Here is a 25091-nt window from a genome sequence, read left to right as displayed (position 1 = left end):
GGGAGCCTCCTTCTCCCTTTCCCTCTGCCTGCCACTCTACCTACCTGTGCATTCCCTCTCTCTCTTTGTGTCAAATAAATAAATAATTTTTTTAAAAAAAGAAGAGAGAGAAAGAGAGAGAGAGCAGGCATGAGCAGAGACAGAGAGGGGCAGAGGGAGGAGATGCAGACTCTCTGCTGAACAGGGAGCAGAAGCAGGGCTTCATCCCAGGACCCCAGGGTCATGACCTGAGCTGAAGGCAGATGCTTAAGTGAAATAAGTCAGTCAGAAAAAGACAAATACCATATGATTTCACTCATATGTAGAATTTAATAAACAAAATAGATGAACACAGGGGCACCTGTGTGGCTCAGCAGTTGAGCATCTGCCTTCAGCTCAGGTCGTGATCCCGCAGTCCCAGGATCGAGTCCCACATCGGACTCCCTGTATGGAGCCTGCTTCTCCCTCTGCCTCTGTCTCTGCTTGTCTCTCTCTGTGTATCTCATGAATAAATAAATAAAATCTTTTAAAAAATAGATGAACACAGGAGAAGGGAAGGAAAAAGAAAATAAGACAAAGTCAGAGAGGGAGACAAACCATAGACTCTTAACTCTAGGAAACAAACTGAGGGTTGCTGGGAGGGAGGGGATGGAGGATGGGGTAACTGTATGATGGGAATTAAGGAGGGCAAGTGATGTAATGGGCACTAAACTCTACCTCTGAAACCAATAATACACTATATGTTAAATAAAATAGAAGATATCTGTGATATACTGTTCAGTAAAAAAGATTGAAGTTTATGTGTGTTTACGTATGGGTATAAAAAGGGTCTGAGGACACATTCAGTGTTTGAGAAGGTCAGGGAAGTGGACGCTCAGCACTTCACATTGTTTGGTTTGGTTTTAGTAAATGGGAATTAGTTTTGTAATCAAAACAACAGAAGGGTAAAAGAAGAAAGGAGACTCACTTTTTATTGTTTTCTGTCTTTTGAGTTTTGAATCTTATATTTATTCCATAAAAAGTAAAATAAAATAAGAAACCAGGAAAGGAAAGAGGTACCCCCTGATGTAGTTCACTGAATCTTCCTCAGCATATGCTGGCCTTTACCCATTTCCAGCACTTCCCTGCTGATCTCTGTCCTGCCCTCCTGGTGCACCCCAGGCCACGCTGCTGTAGGCCCAGGCCACCCCCACCACTGGGAGACTGCCTGGCCCCTTCCCCAACACTTCCCAGTACCCAGTACAACCTCGGAATCCTGGAAGGTTGAAAGGCACAGTGCAGCCAGGGTGAACCCCAGCCCTCTGCTTGCCACTGTGTGGCCCTGGGGAGTCACTCAGGCTCTGTGGGACATCTGTGAGCTGGACTTTTACTTTATATGGGAGAAAAAAATCTCCTATAACCTCTACAGCCATGCATGAATGAGAGAGTAGAAATGGCCAGAATAAAAATGTCCTTCAGGCCTATGCTATTCCTAACACTGGATAGGCACTCATCTCAGGAGCTGGCTCAGTAGTTCCATTCTTTCGTCTCAGTGAGTCACCTGGACAATATGCTTGAGACCTGGAGAATCCCATCAAACTGGTGCTGTCTGTACCCATCTCGCAGAAGAGGGCAGCCTAGGAGGTGGGATATAGAGAGAGATGGTCTGAGGTTTTCTCAGACCCACTGGACCTAAGAGGAAGGGAAGGCTCTCCTTCATTCTCTCAGCAAGGTGCCTAGCAGGCCACTGCTGTGATCTCCCAATCCAGAGAATGAGAATTTCTAGGGTGTCAGGATTGCCCAAGATGCTTCCCAGAGTGAGAGTCACTGGGCTGGTGACTCTTTGGTAGGCATGGCCTCAGTTCCTTATCTCTGCTGCTCTGTTGCTGGGTCACTGCAGACCACCCTCACTACAACTTCTGTGCTCTGAACCTCCTTTGTCCTTGCCTTTCCCAACACTCTTGGGATTGACTGGATTCACCCCATCACCAGTAGTCATCATGTCACAACAAGGAAACACTCCCTCAGAATCCTGCAAGGTAAAATCTTAACTCTGCTACTCTCTAGACACAGGCTTACATTCAATAAGAAATCAGAAAACCATGAGCAACCTTTTGATATTTCATTCTTTTAACAAGTAAACATGTTCTGAGCACTTGCTCTACTCAGGTGCAGTACAAAGAGATAAGGGCCTTGATTCAATAAGGGATGTCCCCTGTCCCCAAGTGCTCAGGCTGCTGACAGAGAGACACACAGCTGGCACCCAGAGGGTGCCTGGAAGAAGGGAGGAGTGAAGGTTTTGAAAGAGTTCACAGCAGGAGCTCAGCAAGAGAAATTCTAGAGCCTCATGAAGAGCTGGGCCTTAGGAGCCAATATGTGGGACTCAAACCCTATTGGCCCCACACACTAGCTGTGTGCATCCATGGGCAAGTCACATCAGCTCTCTGCACCTTGGTATCGTATCTGAAAAATGAAGACAACATCTGCATTTAGGCTGATGCAGGGATGAGGTAAACTATTCCATGTGTAACCTGCTCCCAGCACAGCTCAATAATGCTAATCATTTGTGGAGGTCCTGGGAGGAGGATCACCTGTGGTTTTCTAGGAAGTCTGGTCTGATCTTCCTCAGTGTCACAGGGATGGGCCTGGTCAGGAGCCTACAAAAGTTCACAGTAGGCCCCAGTAAGCCCTTGTTAATGAGGGCCACAGAACATTTTCTAGTCTGAAGTGAAGCCTCAGGCAATCAGGAGAGGCAGCAGCCTGTGGTCAGCTGTCAGACTGCATCCCTTTGGCTGGAATTTCTCCCCCACCACCTGACCTACCTCTTTCTATGATGACCTTTCCTCTAGAAACAGTTGCATGTCTGTGGCATCCCATTCTTTGCATCTCATTGCAGCATGTCAGGTGAGATAGGAGGGCCTTGATACAGGGTCTATCACTGTACCTGATGTTCTGGCACCTGCCTTTTCTGAGGATGTGGGCCATCTTTTCCCTCCATGATTCTGAACATCTGGTGCTGTGCATGTTGTGACTTTCAGGAAGATGAGAGTTACCGCTGCATTCCAAGGTAAGTTTTCCTGAATGGGGAGGCAAAGATGCTGAGAGTGTGGAATGATGAGAATGGTAGAGTTATGGACAATCAAGCAGCTCCTTTCCTAAGAACATTGCCATACTTGGCTTCATTTAGAGGGGTTGGGGAAAATTATTGGTCTGATTTTTTTTTTTTTTATTGGTCTGATTTTTAATAGAGAATTCACCAACACCCGACTAGGGTCTATAGGGTCTAGCCTTGGCAAGGTTGCACAGTCTGCTGATTCAAGGCTCTTAGTGAGATGAGGCTGGTCCTGCTTCTTATTCCACAAGAAGTCCTTCAGGGCTCTAGTGCACTATGGCTGCCTGTTCTGGGGGTAGAGAACAGGCTGGTGTGGGGCTGGTGGGCATTACTGAGCTCATCCACAGCCCCCCAACTTGCCTATCTCCCATTCTACATCCCACCTCTAAGCCTTCGACCATACACTTATTTTTTTTCAACTCCTATGTAGATTTCTTGGCTCCCTCTACTTCCCATTTATAAGATGTACTGCTATCTTCCCACCAGGTTCAAGCCTGAGCTCTTCTCTCTAACATGCTGTATAAGGAAAAGCCAGGTTTGGCCACTTCACAGCCGGTTGGGATTGGAGTCTTCATTTCTTTGTGGAGAAATCAGTGAAGCACACTTTGAAAGCAATGGCAGTTGTGCAGCTGTCCTTGGCCTTGGGCTGGCCTGGCTGAGCTGGTTGAGGCATGGATGCCTCCACATTAAAATGCTCTGCTCCACTTGCCTGTGTCCTGCTACCTCAACCCCCCAACAGTCCTTACATCAGGGACAAAGGATGGAGATTTGGGTGTTAGGTTTTGTTGAACGTGGCCACAAAGACACAGTTTTTGGTGAGTGAGGGCCCATGCTACAGATGAGGCTCAGCCATGGCTGGCCTAGGGGCCCCTGCTTCTGGCTGGTTGCAAAGGAGGCCCTCATGGGCCAGGAAACTGTACTAACTTTCTGGGGCACTTGCAGAGGGGGGATCACTTGCACTGGCTGTTGGAAGTGAGGTCCAAAATTCCTGGCAGTTGGCCCCTAGGGCTCAGCTGTGTAGCAAGGCCAAGCAGGGCTATGAGTCCAGCTGATTCCTATGTGCCACCTGATTCACAGCCCTTGAACTGAGCTGCAGGGGCTGATCCTCCGTAGAGGCACGATGAGCCTGGGTATCCATCCTTGTGGGCTCAACCCTGAGCCGGCTAAGTTCTAGGATGTGGCCTAGGCACCTCTGGTCCTGTGAACTATGGAGTGGACTAGCCAGGGAGGGCAGGCCACACACAACTGACATGTTAGGGAAGCTGTTAGGTTGTTTCTGCTGGAGAATTTCAGGGCTCCTGGCCTGAGGCTGCCTACAGAGCCCACTGCTTGTGTCCTGCCTTGGGGGCTGTGTAGTAGGGGACTGGCAGTCTGAGTGGATCTGCAGGGCTGCAACCTGGGCCACACAGCCTGTCAGGGAAGGCTCTACATTAAAGGTGCTTCCTCCAGGACCTGACCTCCAAGGACCTTGGAAACACTCCAGATTCCCAGGTGGCCTGGACTCCTGGAAGCCAGGCCAAGGGTTTGGGAGCTTGTTTTTGCGGTAAGTGTCTGTTGCTGCAGAGGCTGCAGACCCCACAGAGAACAAGCTTTCATGGCAGCCTTGTGTCCCTCCTTCCCCAGAGACCTGTACACATTCCAGAGATGGGTCCCTGGACAGACTGCTGGTTCCTTGTTTGGGTCCTGCTAGGCCCTTGCTCTCTCTAGCAAGTGGGCCCTTGGTACCCGAATGTGCCCACAGCTCCTGCCTGCTGGGTGCTAAACCCACAGTGGTTCTATTTGCATCTGAAACCCCAACCCCCCTGCTCTCCTGCTTCCCTGGATCTGAGCCCTTTTTCTCAGAGCCAGCTCCTAGCTTCTCTGCAGTTTCCCCAGGGGCTGAGGCAGGTGGGGTACGGAGCTCAGGGCCACGGCGAAGCCAGTTGATAATGCCCATGGTGATGGCAAGCTCAGTGTCACAGAGCTTTAGCAGACACTCCTTGCCCTTCCAGGAACTTTGCAAAAAGCTCTGGCTGAGCACGTCTGGGCCTGGTGCTGGGGCCAAGTTCTCCTCCGCCCCCACATGGAAGCTGCACATGGACAGTGGTGCTCCTAGTGCTGGCCCTGACAGACTCTCAGACACACATAGGTCATCATCCAGGCTTGGGCCAACAGGGCCCTCACTGGGGTCATAGAAGAGTTCATAGAGGGCGTCTCCGCTGTAGCTGTCCCGGGGGAAGACAGCTGAACGTGTGCCTGGGCTCAAAGCCTCCTTCTTGTCTTCCTCAAGGCCAGGTGAGAAGGAGTCATAGTAGCCCTCATCACTTGTGGACACAGATTCCGGCTGTTCACTCTTAGGGGTGCCTGTGTCTATGGAGCTGGCTTTTGAGCCACTGTAGGGGTCTCTGCAGGGACACAGGGGGAGCTCAGCAAGCCCAGCAGCATCTAGCCTGGGCCGATCTGTGTCTGTCCCCAGCCGTGGGCCCAGTAGGGCATGGTGCTGCTGCCTCACAGAGTGATTCACACTGTCCCAGAACTTGGCAAAGTCAGACATCTCATTTTGGGCAGGTGATGCCAGCTGTTCCACGCTGCCCTGGAAGGGACCCCTCAGAACCTTGTTTTCAAGGGCCTGTGATACTTGGGCTGGGCTCTCCAGGCCCTCATTCAGCTCCAGGGATGGTACTGAGCTTTCATCTGCAAAGATCTCCCCACAGCCTGTGAGAGAGTCAAAGCTCTTGAGAGAGGCCACATCCTCACACAGGGCCCTGCAGAGGTCAAAGGAAGAATCAGGCAGGAGGAGCTCACTGTCAGATAGGTCCTGACACAGGCTGTCTGACCCCAGCCCCTCACCTAAGGGGAAGAAGGCTTTGCCTGGCTGCCCCCCATTCTCTGATGGGCCCCTAGAGGAGGACAGGCTCTCCCCCTTGGTCACCAGTGAGGCCAAGTTCTCAGTCTTGTTTCTGCGAATGTGGAATAGGTTCCGAAAGCACTTCTTAGGTCGTTTCAGGGAGATCCTCTTCCTTGGGATGCTCTTGGCCACGGCTGGCACAAAGGGCATCTGGGGCACAAAGTGGCGGTAATCAATCATGCGCTGGCTGCTGGAGGGCCCTGGGAAGCTTGTGCTGCCCACCAGCTGCCCTGTAGCCGTGCTCGCCCTGCCAGCCCCAGGCACACTCTCATGAGTCTTGCTCTTTCGCACCAGTTTGAAGGTGGCCCCACAGAAGGCTGCAGCCCCCACCTCAGGTTCTGGTTCTGCTCCCTTACTGGGGTATCTGTCATACCCTTGGGTGCTGGGACTAACCTGTGGGGCCCTCTCACTCTGGGGCTGCTGTTGCCCTCCTGGTGAGACTGACCGGGGACCTGCATCCTCCATGGTCAGAGCAGTAGCTGCTGGGTCTGAGGGTTTCTCGTGGGAAATCTGCAGGCTGGATTTAATAAAGGTCTTTCCTCTCTTCAGTTCCATGCTGCCAGTGCTCCAAGCTGCTGTGAAGGAAAGCAGGAGGCACTTAGTATCCAAGATGAAGGCCTATATGGCTCTAAATGACCTCTGCCTACCTCTGCTTATACAGTGGCTTTGGAGTCAAGTTCTGACATCTAAACTTGGATCCTCCATGGAGATAGGGATAGGGAGATAAGAATGGCCCCATCCATGCTCACTGCTCCAGGGCTGTTCGTTGCTCCATAGAAAGCTGATACCAGAGAAGTTAAGTCACCTGCTTAAAGTCACATAGTAGGAGCCAAATTAGAGTAGGTTGGGGGTCTGGTGCTCTTGTAGTCTGATCTCTCAACTCAACTCAGCATCCTCTCAGAGCTTATCTGTCCAAGTCAGATTCCCATTTCCAGGCCCAGGCACTCTACAAATAGCATCCTTACAAGGGAAGTGTCACAGACTTTCTAAGTGGTGGAGTAGAGAATTCAATAAATAAATTTCTGCTTTTATTTAAGAGACAAAGCTCAAAGGGAAACCCAAGCCTGCCTTCTGGGATGGACACAGGTGCTTATCAGCTGGAAAAGAAGATATATATTCTGCCTTCCAGGGATATTGCATCCATCTGAGAAGGCAAGACTCAGTCTACACAAAGGTCATCAGGGCAAGCACAGCCAAGCATCTAATGGTGCATGCTGAGTTTGAGCACTGAGAAGAGAGATGGCACCGTGGTAAAGGAAAAGTGAGGAGTCAGGCATAATGCCAGGGCCAGGCAGGTTGGATAGACACAACACATGATGGGCTGGAGAGCAAGCAGGTATCACCTTCTGTGTAATTCCTGAGAGGTATCGATGCCTAGAGTGCCATCCAGAGTGCCACCCAGACGGATGCCCAGTCTTAGTCCAATAGGAAGGGATGTTGGGATTGATTACTGATGTCTGTCCTGGTTGTGGGATGGAGAAGCCCGTAAGAGTGTTATCTTGACCATTTTTGCATAGCTGGTGAGTGTGGCCTTTCTCTGAGGCCAATGAAGAACTATAAAATCTTCTGAGTGAGTGGGTGGGTAGAAACAGTGGCATAATAAAGTTGGTGGTCTAAGACCATTTCTCTGACATCTGAGTGGAGGACAGAATAAATTAGGAGAGAAGCTTTGAGCAGAAAAGATTCATAAAAGGCAACTAAAGTGGGCTGAGTATTTGGGGATAAGCTCCAGATAGAAGCTGCAGTCATAAGTCACAGAAAAGAGAGGAGAAATTATAGGGCCTTCAAAGGCAGAAACACTAGGATCCAGCAACTGAATAAAGAGAAAGAAGTTATCAACACTCAGGAAGCAGTAAATATTGACCCACAAGTGGGAAAACATAAGGAAGTGGAAGCTGAGTAAAGGTGAGGAAGGAGCCTATGCTAAGAGCTTATTTGAGAGAGACAAACAAGACTCTATAGTTTTTAAAATGTTGCCTTTGAAGTAAGTTTAAAGACCCATAAGAGAGGAAGAAAGAAGGTGATGCCTAAGAGCACCATTTGAGAACTTCCCTGGACTCCCTTATTGTCTCTTCACAGGCACCCAGCTCACAGCTCAGCCTGTTCCAGCAGGTCCTCCTCTCTTTTGGTGGTGAGCAACCTACCAATCAGTCCTGTCAGTTTGGCCAGGGAAAGATTTGGGGAGAGAGTATGGGGTTTCTTTGATTCTCCATAAGAACTTGCTTCATAGGGAGCACTTGAATTCACTCCCCCACAGTTTGCAGTCTGCGAGGAAGGGATGCAGCAGGTGTAAAGGCAAGTGGCTCTGTCAGCCTACATGTCACTCAGATCCACTGCCCACAGAGCTTTGCAGCTAACTTCAGAAAGCTGCTTGATAGCTATGAGCTATTCAGGGTCAGCTCCAGAGTCTCTCAAATGCTTAGCCATGAGGACCTGGAGGTGAGCAGAGTGGCTGCCTCACAGCCCAGTTGACATTAAAGCTGAAGAAGATGAGAAGGGGTTACAAGGCTACCATTGCAGAGGTTCACAGAGGCAAGCTGATCAGCCTCCACCCATTGGCAGTGCTTCCTCCCCTGCAGAGGACACCTGGGACTTTAGGCTGGAGGACAGGAGACAGAGCAGGCACCGTGCCAGAGAAACCCACAGAACCTCAACTTGGTTCTGGTGGCAGTTCATCTCTTGATGGAAGCACCCTGGACAATGCAACAGTGCTTCTAGCCACCTTTCTGCCTCCTGTGAGGTTGCATGTGCCCATACCTTTCCTACCCTATACCTACAGATCCTATTTTCACCCCTCACCCTTTGTGGCCTAGATAAGTCATTCCCTAGCTCTGTTGGGTTTTATTATACACAGCATAGTGGTTACTATCTGGACTCTGGAGTTGGAGAACACAGATTTGCATCTATCTAACCAGGTGAGTGCTTGGCCTATAACCTTATAAGAGACATACTATAGTAACCTTCATTTTATAAAGGAGAAATTAAGGTCCAGTAAAGTCAATAGATTGGTCCAGGTCACACATGTGGTAAGTGACAGAAGTAAGATTTGAAATCGAGCCTGTTTGATTCTGATCGTGTGCTCTTAACCACAACAGACATTCTATGAACCAACAGTCCAAACTCCTCTTCATAAGAAATTTAAGAATCAAATAACAAATGTGTTTTTATGAAGAGTTTTGGAAATCACAACAAAAATGACAATTCAAATAAAAAGTACAGCTCACACAAATTTAGAAAAATTGTAACTGAAGATAGTATAATTTCTATGACAAGAAATTTTAGAGATATTTATTATGAGATCTCTATTCTATGTTTTAGAAAAGTCTTTTTATTACCATAGTCTTGGAAATAACTTCAAGTAAGCACGATAAAGATCATTTCACTATGTGCAGAAGTTGCAACTACAAGAACTAAGATGGTTTATCTGATATTGACCTCTATAAATAAAACTACTGATTTCTTAATTCTTAATTCAGTTAACTGATTTAAAATCCTCCAAAACTGGAAATTTCACCACATTCTGAACTTGGAAAATGACCTCCCAAAATAGCAGTCATTGCTACAGATGGATGGACTCAGTGTCACTAATGTTGCCAACTCTGTTTCCTGAGTTCGTTTAACACTTTGGCGCATTGATAGGGCAATGAGCACTAAGATTCAGAATAATGAATGAGAGACTTACAAAATACTGGAGCAATCATGTGAAATCCAGTGTATATTCAGTCCAGCTTCCACTTTAAAATATTGCATCAGAGCCTGACTCTTTAGAAATGTGGAGCCCATATGTGACATGGGTGGGAACTCTGAGGGGTCAGAAAGCCCATTGCCTAATGGGAGAAAGAGCAGTTACCTTCTGTGACAGTTCTCAGGGACAGAGTGGAATTTATCTGGACAGCCAGATGCTGGCACTGATGTTGCCTGAGGCCAAAGAGATATAGGTTCTCAGCTGCAAAAATGCACATTCTGCTTTGTAACTTTTTAGCTAAAGGCCCCTTCACTGAGCCCCTGAGAGGGAATCCTTTACCATGTGCCACATCCTTCTCCAAAGGACAAAGTAGCCCTGTCCCTTCCTGGTTTGGCCCTTTCTTATTGTAGCACTCAGTGATCACTGGCTGCTTATTCTGGTGCTTATTTGGTCTTTATACTCCCCAGTGAGGTTGAAAAATTCTCAAAGATTCAGGACTCCAACTGTGGTTGAAAGTGAGCTACTACTTATTTAAGTGAAGTATTTATGTTTTGGAGACATTTTAGCCATATATTTACATCTAAGTTTCCTAGAAAGGATGCTGAGTCTGGAGTTTTTAATTCTACAGTTTGTGCTCACTCTCTAAGATGGGTCTCAGTGACACCAAGACCCTGGACCAAGTCTTGCATCTCTAAAATGAACTTGCAAATTCCATGAGTACAGGGACCACACCGTGTACTTATTTAATCAACTCTGATTCACAGATGTGGTATTTAAACCAAGATCTAAAAGACAGCCAAAGACAACCAGGTAAAAGATGTGGGAAGCATATTCCAGGCAGAGAGCACATCCCTCAGAAAAGCCTTGTGGAGCAAAGGATGATTTAAAAGCTCTGAAAACAGGCCCAGGTGGCCAGAGCAGCAAGCCAGTGGGATGGGGCTGGGAGATGAGCAGGGAAAACTGTACCAGGCCTGAGGTCACGAGAGGATCTTGGCTTTTATTCTATACCCCATGGAGAGCCAGCCATCAAGGGTATCAGGGGTCAATTTTCAGTTTTAACATATTAGTTGTAAATGAGAATGAAAAGTAGGCTCAAGGAGTGGAGGCAAGAAGGCTGATTAGGAGCCAGAGCAGGGCCTAATGGAGAGTAAGTAGTGAGAGACTTTCCTTCTATGAAACCTTTCCTCTCAGTGTCTTACACAGAGTATACACTTGGATATGGATTTATTGCAAATTGAGAAAATGAAGTAATTCTACTGTCTGTTTTTCTACAAGATGGATAACTTTAGTTCACCCACCTAGGGATTTTCTTTTCCCTTTGAGAAGGTAATTCTGTGAGCTTCATTCCCTTTTTTCTTTTTTTTATTGGAGTTCAATTTGCCAACATATAGCACAACACCCAGTGCTCATCCCATCAAGTGCCCCCCTCAATTCCCCATTTTCGACGAGATCAGGCACACTCAGGGTGGTATGGCTGTAGACAATTCCCTTTTTAACATGAAAGTGATTGGGTATATCATGGAGCAATATAAAAACCTCGCAGGTACACATATGTAATAAAAATGGTTTGGAGACAAAATTTTTTCTTAATAGTTTTGGCATTTGCCATGCTTTTCCCTGCTCCACCCCCAACATCCAGTAAAATCACAAGCCTTGAAATACAAACAGGTGAATGGTGATAAGAAAGCAGAGGCCTCAGAGGGGAGACCAGCCCTGAGGGACTTCCTGGACATTGGCGTCAGAGTGGCAGGCTATGTATGGGGCAATAGTTTATCTGTGCAGAGGGTGCCTTGTCTAAGCCAAAACCTTCAGGATGGATGGAGTGAAGGCTATTGTGGAGAGAGAAAGCCTCTGTTATGGGGTGGGTGGGGGGTGGAGAATGAAGCAGAAATAGAATCTGCAGTGAGAACATTACCAATTCACCCACCCCCCACGTTGGAGAGACAAAAGGCCTTTTGGGGAGTGAAGGTTCCGGCCCACCAGTCTCTAGGTGTTCCCGGGTTTCCTGGCTGAAAGAAAATGGGTCTCCAGTTTTATCTGTACTTTCCCAGCCTCTGCATCCGTGCACAGGGATTGTCTCCCCTTCCTTAGCCCGGGCCTAAAAGGGTCCTCGCCGTCCCCCCGCCCAGGTCCCAGATTCCGCATCATCTACGCGGGACACTGTGGGGTGGAGAGAGAGCCAGAGAACCCCTGGTTCCTCCACTCAGCCCTCCCATCACGCGAAAGAACCCATAAAAATTCCCAAATCATCCTCTTTCTCCCCAAGCCTAAATCCTAGGGCCTTTAGCGACTTACCTTTGGTTGCCGAGAGTGTCGCAGTACGAGGCCTTGGCAGGGCCGGGAGCCGCGCCCGAGCCCCGGCCGCGCGCCCAGCTCAGCACCACGGTCAGCTCCCGGCGCCGCGCGTCCCCGCGGGTGGGGAAAGAGCAGGGCCCGCGCCGGCTGCCGCGGATGGGGCGGCGGGGGCGGCGGGGGCGGCGGGGGCGGCCGGGCAGCCGGCGCGGGCTGGCGCTTCTGACGCGGCGGTAGGGCAGCCGGGGGCGGGGCCAGCTGGGGGCGAGCTGAGTGCGCCCGGCCGGGGTGGGGCTGTTCCCGGAGAAGTGTGGCCTCGGTGAGCCGCCGCCGCCCGGGCCTCGGTCTGTCTCGCTTTGTTAGCTTCTCTGTGTCCCCGCAAGGCTGTGGTTTGCATCTCTCAGCCCAGCTGCGGCTGCTGCCGGCACGTACCGCAGCTCAGTGGTCTCCTCTGACTCCCGACCGCATGCCTGCGAAGTGGTCCGAAACGCTAGAGCGCACAGCTGTGGGTGCCCTGGTCTCCGCAACCCACAGCATCCAGGCGGATTGAACCCTGCCTGTCGCGGAAGGGCTCCGTCACACGGGGCCCAGTGGCGATTCCTACGCAGGATTCGGAGCTGGCTTGGAAGAAAGGGGCATGCAGCATGACAACAGATGTCCCCTCTCCCGGCGTTGGTGGTGTGATCCTGACCTTCCCTGGCAGTTTCTGGCCATTGGAGCTCGCTTAGTCAATTCTTCCCCTATTAGGTAGAAACAAAGGTGGATCTATATTTCATTTCCACCTATACCCTGAAAGAAAAATAGAATTCCCACAGATTCCATAGTCCTTCCTGGTTGAAGTTAATAAACATTAGTTTCTTCTATTCTGGCCTTAGCTCTTCTGCATTACAAGGACTTTATATTTTTTTTCAGCTTTTCCTTTTTTGAGGACAATTATGGGTTTAACTTCATCCAATGAGTAATAATTGCTCTTTTCCATTCCAACTTGTCACCCTTTGGCCAATGAGAGCTATTCTAAGCCATCCACTTTCGTCCTTTCAGAGAGTTTTAAAACATACATAACTTTTAGGTAACAAAACAAATTAAATATATAATTTATAATATATAATTTTTTTATCTTCCCCCAAGATATGGGATCAGGTCTTCTCCACGGACCCCTGGAAAGATCTTTCACCAATATTTCCAGTTCAGGTATTCCTGAATCATTTTTAACAGTGTTCTGTTGTAAACTTGCTTTCTGTTATTTTTATAATACACTTCGTTTTCTCATCAGGACTCACATTTCTGGACTGTAGCTCTAATGCTTTTCTTTTCTCTTGTCTGGCCTTGCTCCCTGGTTATTTGATTGACCAGTGGGTCTCAGACCTTCTGGCCATAACTTTTGCTTTCTGACAGATTCAAAGGATCTCACCTGGGCAGCCCTGGTGGCTCAGCGGTTTAGCGCCGCCTGCAACCCGGGGTGTGATCCTGGAGACCCGAGATCGAGTCCTGCGTCGTACTCCCTGCTTGGAGCCTGCTTCTCCCCCTACCTGTGTCTGTGCCTCTTTCTCTCTCTCTCTCTCTCTCTCTCCCTCTGTCTCTATGAATAAATAAATAAAAATCTTTAAAAAAAAAAAAGGATCTCACCTGACTATGAGCACAAATATGACAGTAGCCTGTTAACTGCGTTAGTCAGAGTGCAAAAATTCCAGATTTGAAGATTAGACTCAGTACAGTCTTGTGGGTCCCACATCAGAGAAGACTGGGACATAAGGCAGTGGGATCCTATGCCTCCAAGGAAGGATAAGAGGGCTGGGACTGTCAACTTGGAGAAAAAAAAGGTCAAGAGCCACAATTTGGAGTAGATGGCTGCATGGGGAAGAGGGATGATGGCTCGAAGGATGGGCATGGCAAGAGGCACCCTAGTACTCATGCTAGTTCCCCTGAAGAGAGATGTCCTTCACAATTTCAAACAAACTAACATTAGGGAATACATTCACATGATGTGGCCTACTGTGATGACTGGGTGTTTGCTTATTCTTTCAAAAGTATCTGTATTTTGTTTTATTTTTAAAAATTTAGTTTTAAAAATATGGAACACTTTATGAATTTGCATGTCATCCTTGCATAGGGACAATGCTAATCTTTGTATCATTCCAATTGTAGTATATGTCTTGCAGAAGTGAGCACAAATTACCTATATTTTAAAAGTTTAAACTTAAAAAAATGAACACAGCTTGTTTCTTTTTTTAAAAAAAGTCTCATAAAATATATATAACATTGAATTTCCCATTCCAATACTTTTTAAGTGTATGATTCAGTATCATTGGGTACAGTCACATAGTTGTATATCGTTATCTTGATCTATTTCCAGATATTTTTATCACCCCAACAAAACTCTACCAATTAAACAAAAATTCCTCATTTGTCTCTCCCTCTAGATGCTGGTAACCTCTATTCTACTTTATTTCTATATGAATTTGACTGTTCATATAGATGGAATAATACTATACTTGTCCTTTTCTATCTGGTTTATTTCCCTTACCATAAGCTTTTTTTTTTAATATTATATTTATTCATGAGAGATAGAGAGAGGCAGAGACATAGGCAGAGGGAGAAGCTGGCTCCCTGCAGGGAGCCTGATTTGAGACTTGATCCCAGGACCCCAGGATCACAACCTGAGCCAAAGACAGACACTCAACCACTAAGCCACCCAGGCGCTCCAAAGCACAAGGTTTTCAAGGTTCATCTATGTTGTATTATGTATCAAAATTTGACTCTTTTTTAAGGCTGAATAATACTACACTGTATGTATATACTACATTTCTTTATCCATTTTTCCGTTGATAGACATTTTAGTTGTTTCCACCTTTTGTCTGTTGAGAATAATGCTGCAATAAACAATGGTGAATAAATATCTGTTCAAGTTTCAACTTTCATATCTTTTGAGTATAGGCCTGGAGGTGGAATGGTTAAATCATAATAGTAATTCTTTGAGAGAACATTGTACTTTTTTCTACAACACTTTATGTTCCTACCAGCAATGCCAAAGAACTCCAATTTCTTTACATCCTTATCAATACTTTCTGCTTTTTTTAACAATAGTCATCCTAATGAGCATGAAGTGGTATCTCATTATGGTTTTGATTTGCATTTCCCTATGGAACTAGTGATATTAAGGAATTTTTCATGTAACTAGAAGTGATATTTATATATATTTTTGGAGATATGTCTTTTAAAGTCCTTTAGATTTTAAAATTGTACCATATTTCTTCATAGCTGTATTGAGATATTATTTTTTTTTTAATTTTATTTATTTATGATAGTCACATAGAGAGAAAGAGAGAGGCAGAGACACAGGCAGAGGGAGAAGCAGGCTCCACGCACCGGGAGCCCGACGTGGGATTCGATCCCGGGTCTCCAGGATCGCGCCCCGGGCCAAAGGCAGGCGCCAAACCGCTGCGCCACCCAGGGATCCCCATATTATTGACATATCCATATGGAAGTTTAGGGTATATAATCTGATTATTTGATACATGTATATATGGTAAAACATCCCCCCACAATATGAGGGTGTGAGAGTAACAATTTAAGGTTTACTCTCTTAACAACTTTCTTTTTCGTCTTTCAAAATTTTATTTAGGGCAGTCCCAGTGGCTCAGCAGTTTAGCACCGCCTTCAGCCCGGGCATGATCCTGGAGTCCTGGGATAGAGTCCCACGTGAGGCTCCCTGCATGGAGCCTGCTCCTCCCTCTGCCTGTGTCTCTGCCTGTCTCTCTGTGTGTGTCTCTCATGAATAAATAAATAAAATCTTTAAAAAAAACTACCTTAAAAACAAAACAAAACAAAATGTTATTTAAATTCAAATTAGTTAACATATAGTATAGTATTAGTTCCAGGGGTAGAAATTAGTTGCATAACAGTTGCATATAACACCCAGTACTCATCTCATCAATTGCCCTTCTTAATGCCCATCACCCAATTATCCCTTACCCCCCAAACCACCTTCCCTCCAGCAACCCTCAGTTTGTTCCCTAGAGTTGAGAGTCTCTTATGATTTGCCTCCCTCTATTTTTTTTAAATATCTGATGCTGAATTTTTTATTTTTTTATTGGAGTTCGATTTGCCAACATATAGTAAAACACCCAGTGCTTATCCCGTCAAGAGCCCCACTCAGTGCCCGTCACCCAGTCACCCCATCCCTCTGCCCACCTCCCTTTCTACCACCCCTTGTTCGTTTCCCAGAGTTAGGAGTCTCTTATGTTCTGTCTCCCTTTCTGATATCTCCCACTCATTTTTCTCCTTTCCCCTTTATTCCCTTTCACTACTTTTTATATTCCCCCAATGAATGAGACCATATAATGTTTGTCCTTCTCTGATTGACTAATTTCACTCAGCAAAATACCCTCCAGTTCCATCCACGTCAACGCAAATGGTGGGTATTTGTCATTTCTAATGGCTGAGTAATATTCCATTGTATAAATATACCACATCTTCTTTATCCATTCATCTATCTTTTTTTAATAATAAATTTATTTTTTATTGGTGTTCAATTTGCCAACATACAGAATAACACCCAGTGCTCATCCCGTCAAGTGCCCCCCTCAGTGCCCGTCACCCATTCACCCTGACCCCCCGCCCTCCTCCCCTTCCACCACCCCTAGTTTGTTTCCCAGAGTTAGGAGTCTTTATGTTCTGTCTCCCTTTCTGATATTTCCTACTCATTTCTTCTCCCTTCCCTTCTATTCCCTTTCACTATTATTTATATTCCCCAAATGAATGAGAACATATAATGTTTGCCCTTCTCCTATTGACTTATTTCACTCAGCATAATACCTTCCAGTTCCATCCACATTGAAGCAAATGGCGGGTATTTGTCATTCTAATGGCTGAGTAATATTCCATTGTATACATAAACCACATCTTCTTTATCCATTCATCTTTCGATGGACACCGAGGCTCCTTCCACAGTTTGGCTATTGTGGACATTGCTGCTAGAAACATCGGGGTGCAGGTGTCCCGGTATTTCACTGCATCTGTATCTTTGGGGTAAATCCCCAGCAGTGCAATTGCTGGGTCGTAGGGCAGATCTATTTTTTTTAATAAAATAATTTTTATTGGTGTTCAATTTACCAACATACAGAATAACACCCAGTGCTCATCCCGTCAAGTGTCCCCCTCAGGAGCAATTCTATTTTTAACTATTTGAAGAACCCCCACACAGTTTTCCAGAGTAGCTGCACCAGTTCACATTCCCACCAACAGTGCAGGAGGGTTCCCCTTTCTCTGCATCCTCTCCAACATTTGTTGTTTCCTTTCTTATTAATTTTCCCCATTCTCACTGGTGTGAGGTGGTATCTCACTGTTGTGATTTGTATTTCCCTGATGGCCAGTGATGAGGAGCATTTTCTCATGTGCTTGTTGGCCATGTCTATGTCTTCCTCTTTGAAATTTCTGTTCATGTCTTTTGCCCATTTCATGATTGGATTGTTTGTTTCTTTGCTATTGAGTTTAATCAGTTCTTTATGGATCTTGGATACTAGTCCTTTATCTGATACGTCATTTGCAAATATCTTCTCCCATTCTGTAGGTTGTCTTTAGTTTTGTTAACTGTTTCTTTTGCTGTGTGGAAGCTTTTTATCTTGATTAAGTCCCAATAATTCATTTTTGCTTTTGTTTCTCTTGCCTTCATGGATGTATCTTGCAAGAAGTTACTGTGGCCAAGTTCAAAAAGCGTGTTGCCTGTGTTTTCCCCTAGGATTTTGATGGAATCCTGTCTCACATTTAGATCTTTCATTCATTTTGAGTTTATCTTTGTGTATGGTGTAAGAGAATGGTCTAGTTTCATTCTTCTGCATGTGGATGTCCAATTTTCCCAGCATCTTTTATTGAAGAGACTGTCCTTTTTCCAGTGAATAGTCTTTCCTGCTTTGTCAAATATTATTTGACCATAAAGTTGAGGGTCCACTTCTGGATTCTCTATTCTGTTCCATTGATCTGTGTCTGTTTTTGTGCCAGTACCACACTGTCTTGATGACCACAGCTTTGTAGTACAACCTGAGATCTGGCATTGTGATGCCCCCAGCTATGGTTTTCTTTTTTAATATTCCCCTGGCTACTTGGGGTCTTTTCTGATTCCACACAAACCAGGTTTTTTTTAAAAAAAAAACAGTTTCAGAAGAATAGGTATTAATTCTTCTTAAATGTTTGGTAGAATTCCACTGGAAGGCCATCTGACCCTGGACTCTTGTTTGTTGGAAGCTGTTTTTAAGATTTTATTTACTTATTCATGAGAGACACACAGAGAGAGGCATGGACATAGAGGGAGAAGCAGGCTCCCTATGGGAGGACCCTGGGATCCTGACCTAGTCAAAGGCAGACACTCAACCACTGAGCTACCCAGGTGCCCCTGATTTGTATATAATATATTCTGGAAAATAATCCATGTGCACTTGAGAAGACTGTGTATTCTGTTGCTTTAGGATGAAATGCTCTGAATATATCCGTGAAGTCCATCTGGTCCAGTGTGCCATTCAACGACCTTGTTTCCTTGTTGATCTTCTGCTTAGTTGATCTGCCCATTGCTTGGAGTGGGGTGTTAAAGTCCCCTACTATTATTGTAGTATTATCAACGTGTTTCTTTAATGTTATTATTAATTGGGTTATATAATTGGATGCCCCCAAGTTAGAGGCATAAATATTTGCAATCATTAGATCTTCTTGTTGGATAGACACTTTTATTATAATATAGTGTCTTTCTTCATCTCTTATTACATTTTTTTGGCTTAAAATCTAGTTTGTCTGATGTAAAAATCACTACTCCATTTTTCTTTTGATGCCTATTAGAATGATATATGGTTCTCTACCCCCACACTTTCAATTTGGAGGTGTCTTTGGGGCTAAAATTAGTCTCTTCTGGACAGATATCAATGAGTCCTGTTTTTTGGTTTTTTAAAGATTTTATTTATTTATTCATGAGAGACAGAGAGAGAGAGAGGCAGAGACGCAGGCAGAGGGAGAAGTAGGCTCCATGCATGGAGGCCGACATGGGACTCGATCCCAGGTCTCCAGGATCACGCCTTTGTCCGAAGGCAGGCACTGAACTGCTGAGCCACCCGGGCTGCCTGAGTCTTATTTTTTTTAATCCAGTCTAATATCCTGTATCTTTTGATTGGAGGATTTATTCCATTTACATTCAGAGTGAGTATTGAAAGATATGGATTTAATGCCATTGTATTACCTATAAAGTCACTGTTTCTGTAGATTTCTCTGTTCCTTTCTGGCCTTTGTTACTTTTGGGCTGTCTCTTCACTCACAGGAGCCCCGTTAATACTTCTTGCAGGGCTCTTTTAGTGTTCATAAATTCCTTTAATTTTTGTTTGTCTTGAAACTATTTGTACATCTTCTGTTCTGAATGACTGTCTTCCTGAATAAAATATTCTTGGCTGTGTATTATTCCATTTAGCACATTGAATATATCATATCAGTCCTTTCTGGCTGCTAGGTCTCTGTGGGCAGATATGCTGCCAGCCTTATGTGTCTGTCCTTATAGCTCTTGGCCCCAGCTGCTTTTAGGATTTTATCTTTATCTTTGAAAGTTGCCAGTTTCACTATTATGTCACAGTGTTGATCTATTTTTATTGATTTCTCTGTGTCTCCTGGACTTGAATGCCTGTTTCTTCTCCCAGATTAGGGAAGTTTTCACTATAATTTGATGAAATAAAACTTCTGTCCCTCTCTCTTGCTCTTTATGGTCTGAGACTCCTACCATCCAGATATTATTTCACTGTATGGAGTTGATAAGTTCTCGAAGTCTCCCTTCAGGATTCAGGAGTTGTCTTTCTTCTTTTCAGCTTCCTTATTCTCCATCATTCTGTCTTTTTTTTTTTAATTTTTATTTATTTATGATAGTCACAGAGAGAGAGAGAGAGGCAGAGACATAGGGAGAGGGAGAAGCAGGCTCCATGCACCGGGAGCCCAACGTGGGATTCGATCCCGGTCTCCAGGATCGCGCCCTGGGCCAAAGGCAGGTGCTAAACCGCTGCACCACCCAGGGATCCCCATCATTCTGTCTTATATGTCACTGAATCTCCTGCCTGATTTTTCTCTCTGTTAAAGCATCCATTTGTTACTACACATCAGTAATTGCATTTTTAAGTTTGGCCTGGTTAGGTATCAGTTCTTTTATATTTACAGTGATTCCTTAGTGTCTTCTATATTTTTTTCAATCCCAGTTAGTATCTTTATAATCATTTTTAAAAATTCAAGTTCAGGGCAGCCCAGGTGGCTCAGCAGTTTAGCGCCACCTTCAGCCCAGGGCCTGATCCTGGAGACCCGGGATAGAGTCCCACATCGGGTTCCCTACATGGAGCCTGCTTCTCCTTCTGCCTGTGTCTCTGCCTCTCTCTCTGTGTGTGTCTCTCATAAATAAATAAAATCTTTTTTTAAAAAAAAGAAAAGGAGCTAATAAAAAATAGCAAAAACAACACAGCAGTAACAATGACAACAACAACAACTTCAGAAAGTTTCTGGTGTGTGCTGTGTACACTCTGCTTTGTGTTTTGGCAGCTCTTTTCCAGTGATCCTTCCCCTACAGAGCTTCCTCATTACTTGCAGTGGAGAGTGTTTGGAACTTTATGTAGGTGTGCTTTGATTTGTTTGCCAAGAAGTCTGTAAAAGAAAAAAAAAAGAAAAATTAACAAAACCCAAAAAACTTAATCCAAGACAAGAGAATGGAAATGGAATAAAATGGAAACAAACAGAGAAGCAATAAATTATAAGTCCGATTCTAAAAAATAAGAAAGGTGAAAGGAAAAAAGAGTGAGGAAAGAAGAAAAGAGAAAAAAATAGAAGGCTTATCTGAAAAATATGAGAAGGAAACAAATGACCAACAAATTAACAGAAGTATTAGCCTGATACCAAAAAAAAGATAGAAAAGAAAAAATGTATATAAATTAAAGGATAGAGAATAGAAAATAAGAGATAGAAAAATAAAAAATAGATAAAAATTAAGAAAAGGGTAAGAAAAAAGCAGAGAAACAAGCCTGGTCTTATTTCCACTGGATGTTGGTGTTTTGGATCTCTCTTTAATCAGTAGACTTGGTAGATGTAGGGGGCCTTTGTTAAACTTCTGAAGGAAAGACCTGCTGGGCTGGCTCACAAGCTAACTTGCCCTTGTAAAGATGCCCCTGCCAGGCATAGGGGGGTGGGGTATATTGTAGAGGACTCCAAGCCTCTACTGGAAGCGCTATGTTTCTCTCTGAAATATGATTGTGCTGGTGGGCATGGGCAAGAGGTAGGGATGGTGGAGGAGGAGGAAGAATATGGCACTCCCCTTCCCCACTGGCCCTGCCCTCATCTCTGGGGGTTGGGCCTCACAGCCATTGCAGTTCCAGAGGCCATCTTAGAGAAACAATCTGGGTCCCGTGCTTTCATTAGTTCCTTGCCTTTAACCTGCCTGTGCCCAGGCCATGGGCATGCCTGGAGCCACAGATCTCCTGTATTTTATCTTTGCTAGCACTTCTGACTCAAAACTCCAAGGTTTTTGTTTGTTTGTTTGTGGGTTTTAAAGATGTTAATTATTCATGAGAGACATGGAGAGATGCAGAGACATAGGCAGAGGGAGAAGCAGCTCCCCATGTGGAGCTATATTTGGGGCTCGATTCTGGGACCCAGGGATCATGCTCTGAGCCAAAGGCAGGTGCTCAACCACTGAGCCACTGAAGCATCCCAAAACTCCAAATTTTAAAGGGTGTGGCAAGGTGTTGGCCCACTCCTGTTCCCCAGAGGAGAGGCTCGAGACATGTCTAGCACTGTCTTACACCCAAAAATCAGTCACTCAGTGCACTTTCAGAGGCTAGAATTTATTGTAATGCTCAGTGGAAAGTTGTAACTTGGTTATTGGCAGTTTGCACTCAACTCAGTCCTCTACTTCTTTCTGCCCCAGAAAAGCTATCAGAGGCTTAAATCTATTGCAGCAGACAGCAAAAAGCAGTGGCTGGGTTATCTGCAATTTGCTTCTCTCTGTTCTCTGCTCAGTATTGCCACAAAAAAATATCTGCTTGGCTGGCATACAGAGGTTTAAGCCTATTGTGGCTCACAGTAAGAAGTAGTTTAAGAGGTTTTCTGCCCCCTGTGTGTACCCTCTGACCCTGCTGTTGAACACCACTCAAAGGCTCCCAGTTGGCCTTTGTCCTTGGAGATGGAAAATATACTCTTCCAGATGCCCTCCCAGAAGGGGAGCTATTTCTCCCTGTACAACCCAGAGTATCTTCTTACCATGGCTTATTGTACTGTCCCTAACTGCTGGACTCTCTTCCACTTTCTCCCTCTCCCAGATTTTGCTCCATGAAAAGGATTCCCTCCCCTTCATGGCTGTGCAGCTTTCTTCTCCCCCAGTTCAAGGCTTCCAATTTCACATCTGCCATGTTCTCTCCCTCCAACTGCGCAGATTCCTTAATCCTCAGATCATCTTCCTAGTTGTTCAAAATAGTTGAATGTTGTCCTTTCTGCCCCTGGACACTGCCAAGTAAGCATCGTTAAAGTCTCTCCCCTCCCACCACTGTCATGTCTATGTCAGAGTCTCCCAAAGAGCCTGAGCAGCTGTGGAAGCTCTTCATCGGAGGTTTGAGCTTCGAAACAACCAATGAAGTCTGAGGAGCCATTTTGAGCAATGGGGGACGCTTATGGACTGTGTGGTAATAAGAGACCCCAACACCAAGCGCTCCAGAGGCTTTGGGTTAGTCACCTACGCCACCATGGAAGAGGTGGACGCAGCCATGAACGCTTGGCCGCACAAGGTGGATGGAAGAGTTGTGGACCCAAAGAGGGCTGTCTCCCAAGAAGATTCTCAAAAACCTGGTGCCCACTTAACTGTGAAAAAGATTTTTGTTGGTGGCATTAAAGAAGACACTGAAGAACATCATCTAAGAGATTATTTTGAACAGTATGGGAAAATTGAAGTGATTGAGATCATGACTGACAGAGGCAGTGGCAAAAAGAGAGGTTTTGCTTTTGTGACCTTTGATGACCATGACCCTGTAGACAAGATTGTCATTCAAAAATACCATCCTGTGAATGGCCACAACTGTGAAGTAAGGAAAGCCCTATCGAAGCAAGAGATGGTTAGTGCTTCGTCCAGCCAAAGAGGCCAAAGTGGTTCTGGAAACTTTGGTGGTGTTCGTGGAGGTGGTTTTGGTGGGAATTACAACTTTGGTCGTGGAGGGAACTTCAGTGGTCGAGGTGGCTTCGGTGGCAGTCGAGGTGGTGGTGGATACAGTGGCAGTGGGGATGGCTAAAACGGATTTGGTAATGACGGAAGAACTTTGGAGGTGGCGGAAGCTATAACAATTCTGGCAATTACAACAATCAATCCTCAAATTTTGGACCCATGAAAGGAGGAAATTTTGGAGGCAGAAGCTCTGGCCCCCTATGGTGGTAGAGGCCAATACTTTGCCAAACCACAAAACCAAGGTGGCTATGGTGGCTCCAGCAGCAGCTATGGCAGTGGCAGAAGGTTTTAATTACTGCCAGGAAACAAAGCTTAGCAGGAGAGGAGAGCCAGAGAAGTGACAGGGAAGCTACAGGTTACAACAGATTTGTGAACTCAGCCAAGCACAGTGGTGGCAGGGCCTAGCTGCTACAAAGAAGACATGTTTTAGACAATACTCGTGTATGGGCAAAAAACTCAAGGACTGTATTTGTGATTAATTGTATAACAGGTTATTTTAGTGTCTGTTCTGTGGAAAGTGTAAAGCATTCCAACAAAGGGTTTTAATGTAGATTTTTTCTTTTGCACCCATGCTATTGATTGCTAAATGTAATAGTCTGATCATGATGCTGAATAAATATGTCTTTTTTTTTAAATGTGCTGTGTAAAGTTAGTCTACTCTGAAGCCATCTTGGTAAACTACCCCAACAGTGTGAAGTTAGAATTCCATCAGGGTGATGCCAGGTTCCAATTGAAATTTATTTGCAACCTGCTTGGGCACAGAAACCATTGTTTCCACAAACCTTGGTGTGGTTGAACTGACAGTTAATGTGTTGTGACCTTGAGTTCACCGTTAAAAGGGTCATCCAAGCAAAGTCCTGGAGTTTATTTGGTTATTATGATTGTTGGCACATCCTATGCAATATATCTAAATTGAATTATGGTATCAGATAAAATTATAGATGGGATTAAAGCTTGTGTATCGTCCTTATCATGTGTAATCAATAAACGATTTAATATTAAAAAAATAAAAACCCAAATTGTTGAATGTTGATCTAGCTGTATTCGAATACAAAGCAAGGTCAGGGTCCCCCTACTACTCTGCCATCTTAACTCTATCCCCTATGCACATGGTTTTCAATATTTATTTCTCACTATTTTTCCCCATGCACTTCAAATCTTGTATCTGGAATAATTTTCCTTCTGCCAGAAATATATCCTTTAAAATTTCTTTACTGTATCTTATTAGGAATATTGTCTCTTGTGTTTTGTGTTAATGATTTCTATTTTTGCTTTGTGAAGATTGTTTTCCCATAGGTAGAATTCCAGGTCAAAAGTTATTTTCTCTCATCACATTAACAATATTATTTCAGTTACATCAGACTTATACTTTTTTTTCTTTTTCTTTTTTTTTAATTTTTTAAAAATTTTTATTTATTTATGATAGTCACAGAGAGAGAGAGGCAGAGACACAGGCAGAGGGAGAAGCAGGCTCCATGCACCGGGAGCCTGATGTGGGATTCGATTCCGGGTCTCCAGGATCGCGCCCTGGGCCAAAGGCAGGCGCCAAACCGCTGCGCCACCCAGGGATCCCCTTTTTTTTCTTTTAGAAATCAGAAGTCAGTTAAATTGTTCTTTTATCTCTTATCTCTGCCTGCTTTAAATATCTTGTCTTTGTATTTGGTTTCCTGCAGTTTCACATCCACTTAAGGTGGATTATTTGTCACTCATCTTATTTTCAATTGGTTAGAATTCTTGAGTCTGAGGTTTGATATCTTTCAATAAACCTGAAAAATTGTCAGCTATTATCCCTTTAAGTGTTTTCCTTTCCACATTTTCTCTATTGTATTCTCTAATTGGACGTCAGTCTTTCTATTCTAAAATCAATATTTCTTAATATCTCTTTTATATTTTTTGCCTTTTTATCACTCTAGACACTTTAGATCATTTATTTAAACCTATCTTCCAG

At 44.9% G+C, this 25091-nt stretch overlaps 1 protein-coding gene, 1 non-coding gene and 1 pseudogene across 2 annotated transcripts; 1 reads left to right on the top strand and 2 right to left on the bottom strand.

Moving 5' to 3' along the window:
* Positions 1-924: 924 nt before the first annotated feature.
* On the bottom strand, positions 925-12063 carry AMER3 (APC membrane recruitment protein 3). Its single transcript, XM_038564796.1, has 2 exons — positions 11938-12063; positions 925-6532 (listed from the first exon to the last, which is right to left on the bottom strand). The coding sequence occupies exon 2, from the start codon at positions 6510-6512 to the stop codon at positions 4107-4109; it is 2406 nt and encodes an 801-aa protein (XP_038420724.1). The 5' UTR covers positions 6513-6532; positions 11938-12063; the 3' UTR covers positions 925-4106.
* Positions 12064-13999: 1936 nt separating this feature from the next.
* Positions 14000-14103, bottom strand: LOC119864548. The gene has a single exon (XR_005374374.1). It is a non-coding gene; the product is annotated as a U6 spliceosomal RNA (small nuclear RNA).
* Positions 14104-22464: 8361 nt separating this feature from the next.
* On the top strand, positions 22465-23435 carry LOC119864464 (annotated as a pseudogene).
* The last annotated feature ends 1656 nt before the right edge of the window (positions 23436-25091 follow it).

Source organism: Canis lupus, chromosome 19 (genome assembly GCF_011100685.1).
Source record: "Canis lupus familiaris isolate Mischka breed German Shepherd chromosome 19, alternate assembly UU_Cfam_GSD_1.0, whole genome shotgun sequence".
Lineage (NCBI taxonomy): Eukaryota > Metazoa > Chordata > Mammalia > Carnivora > Canidae > Canis > Canis lupus.
Note: the sequence above shows the minus strand (reverse complement) of the source record. Positions and strands in the feature narration are given on the sequence as shown.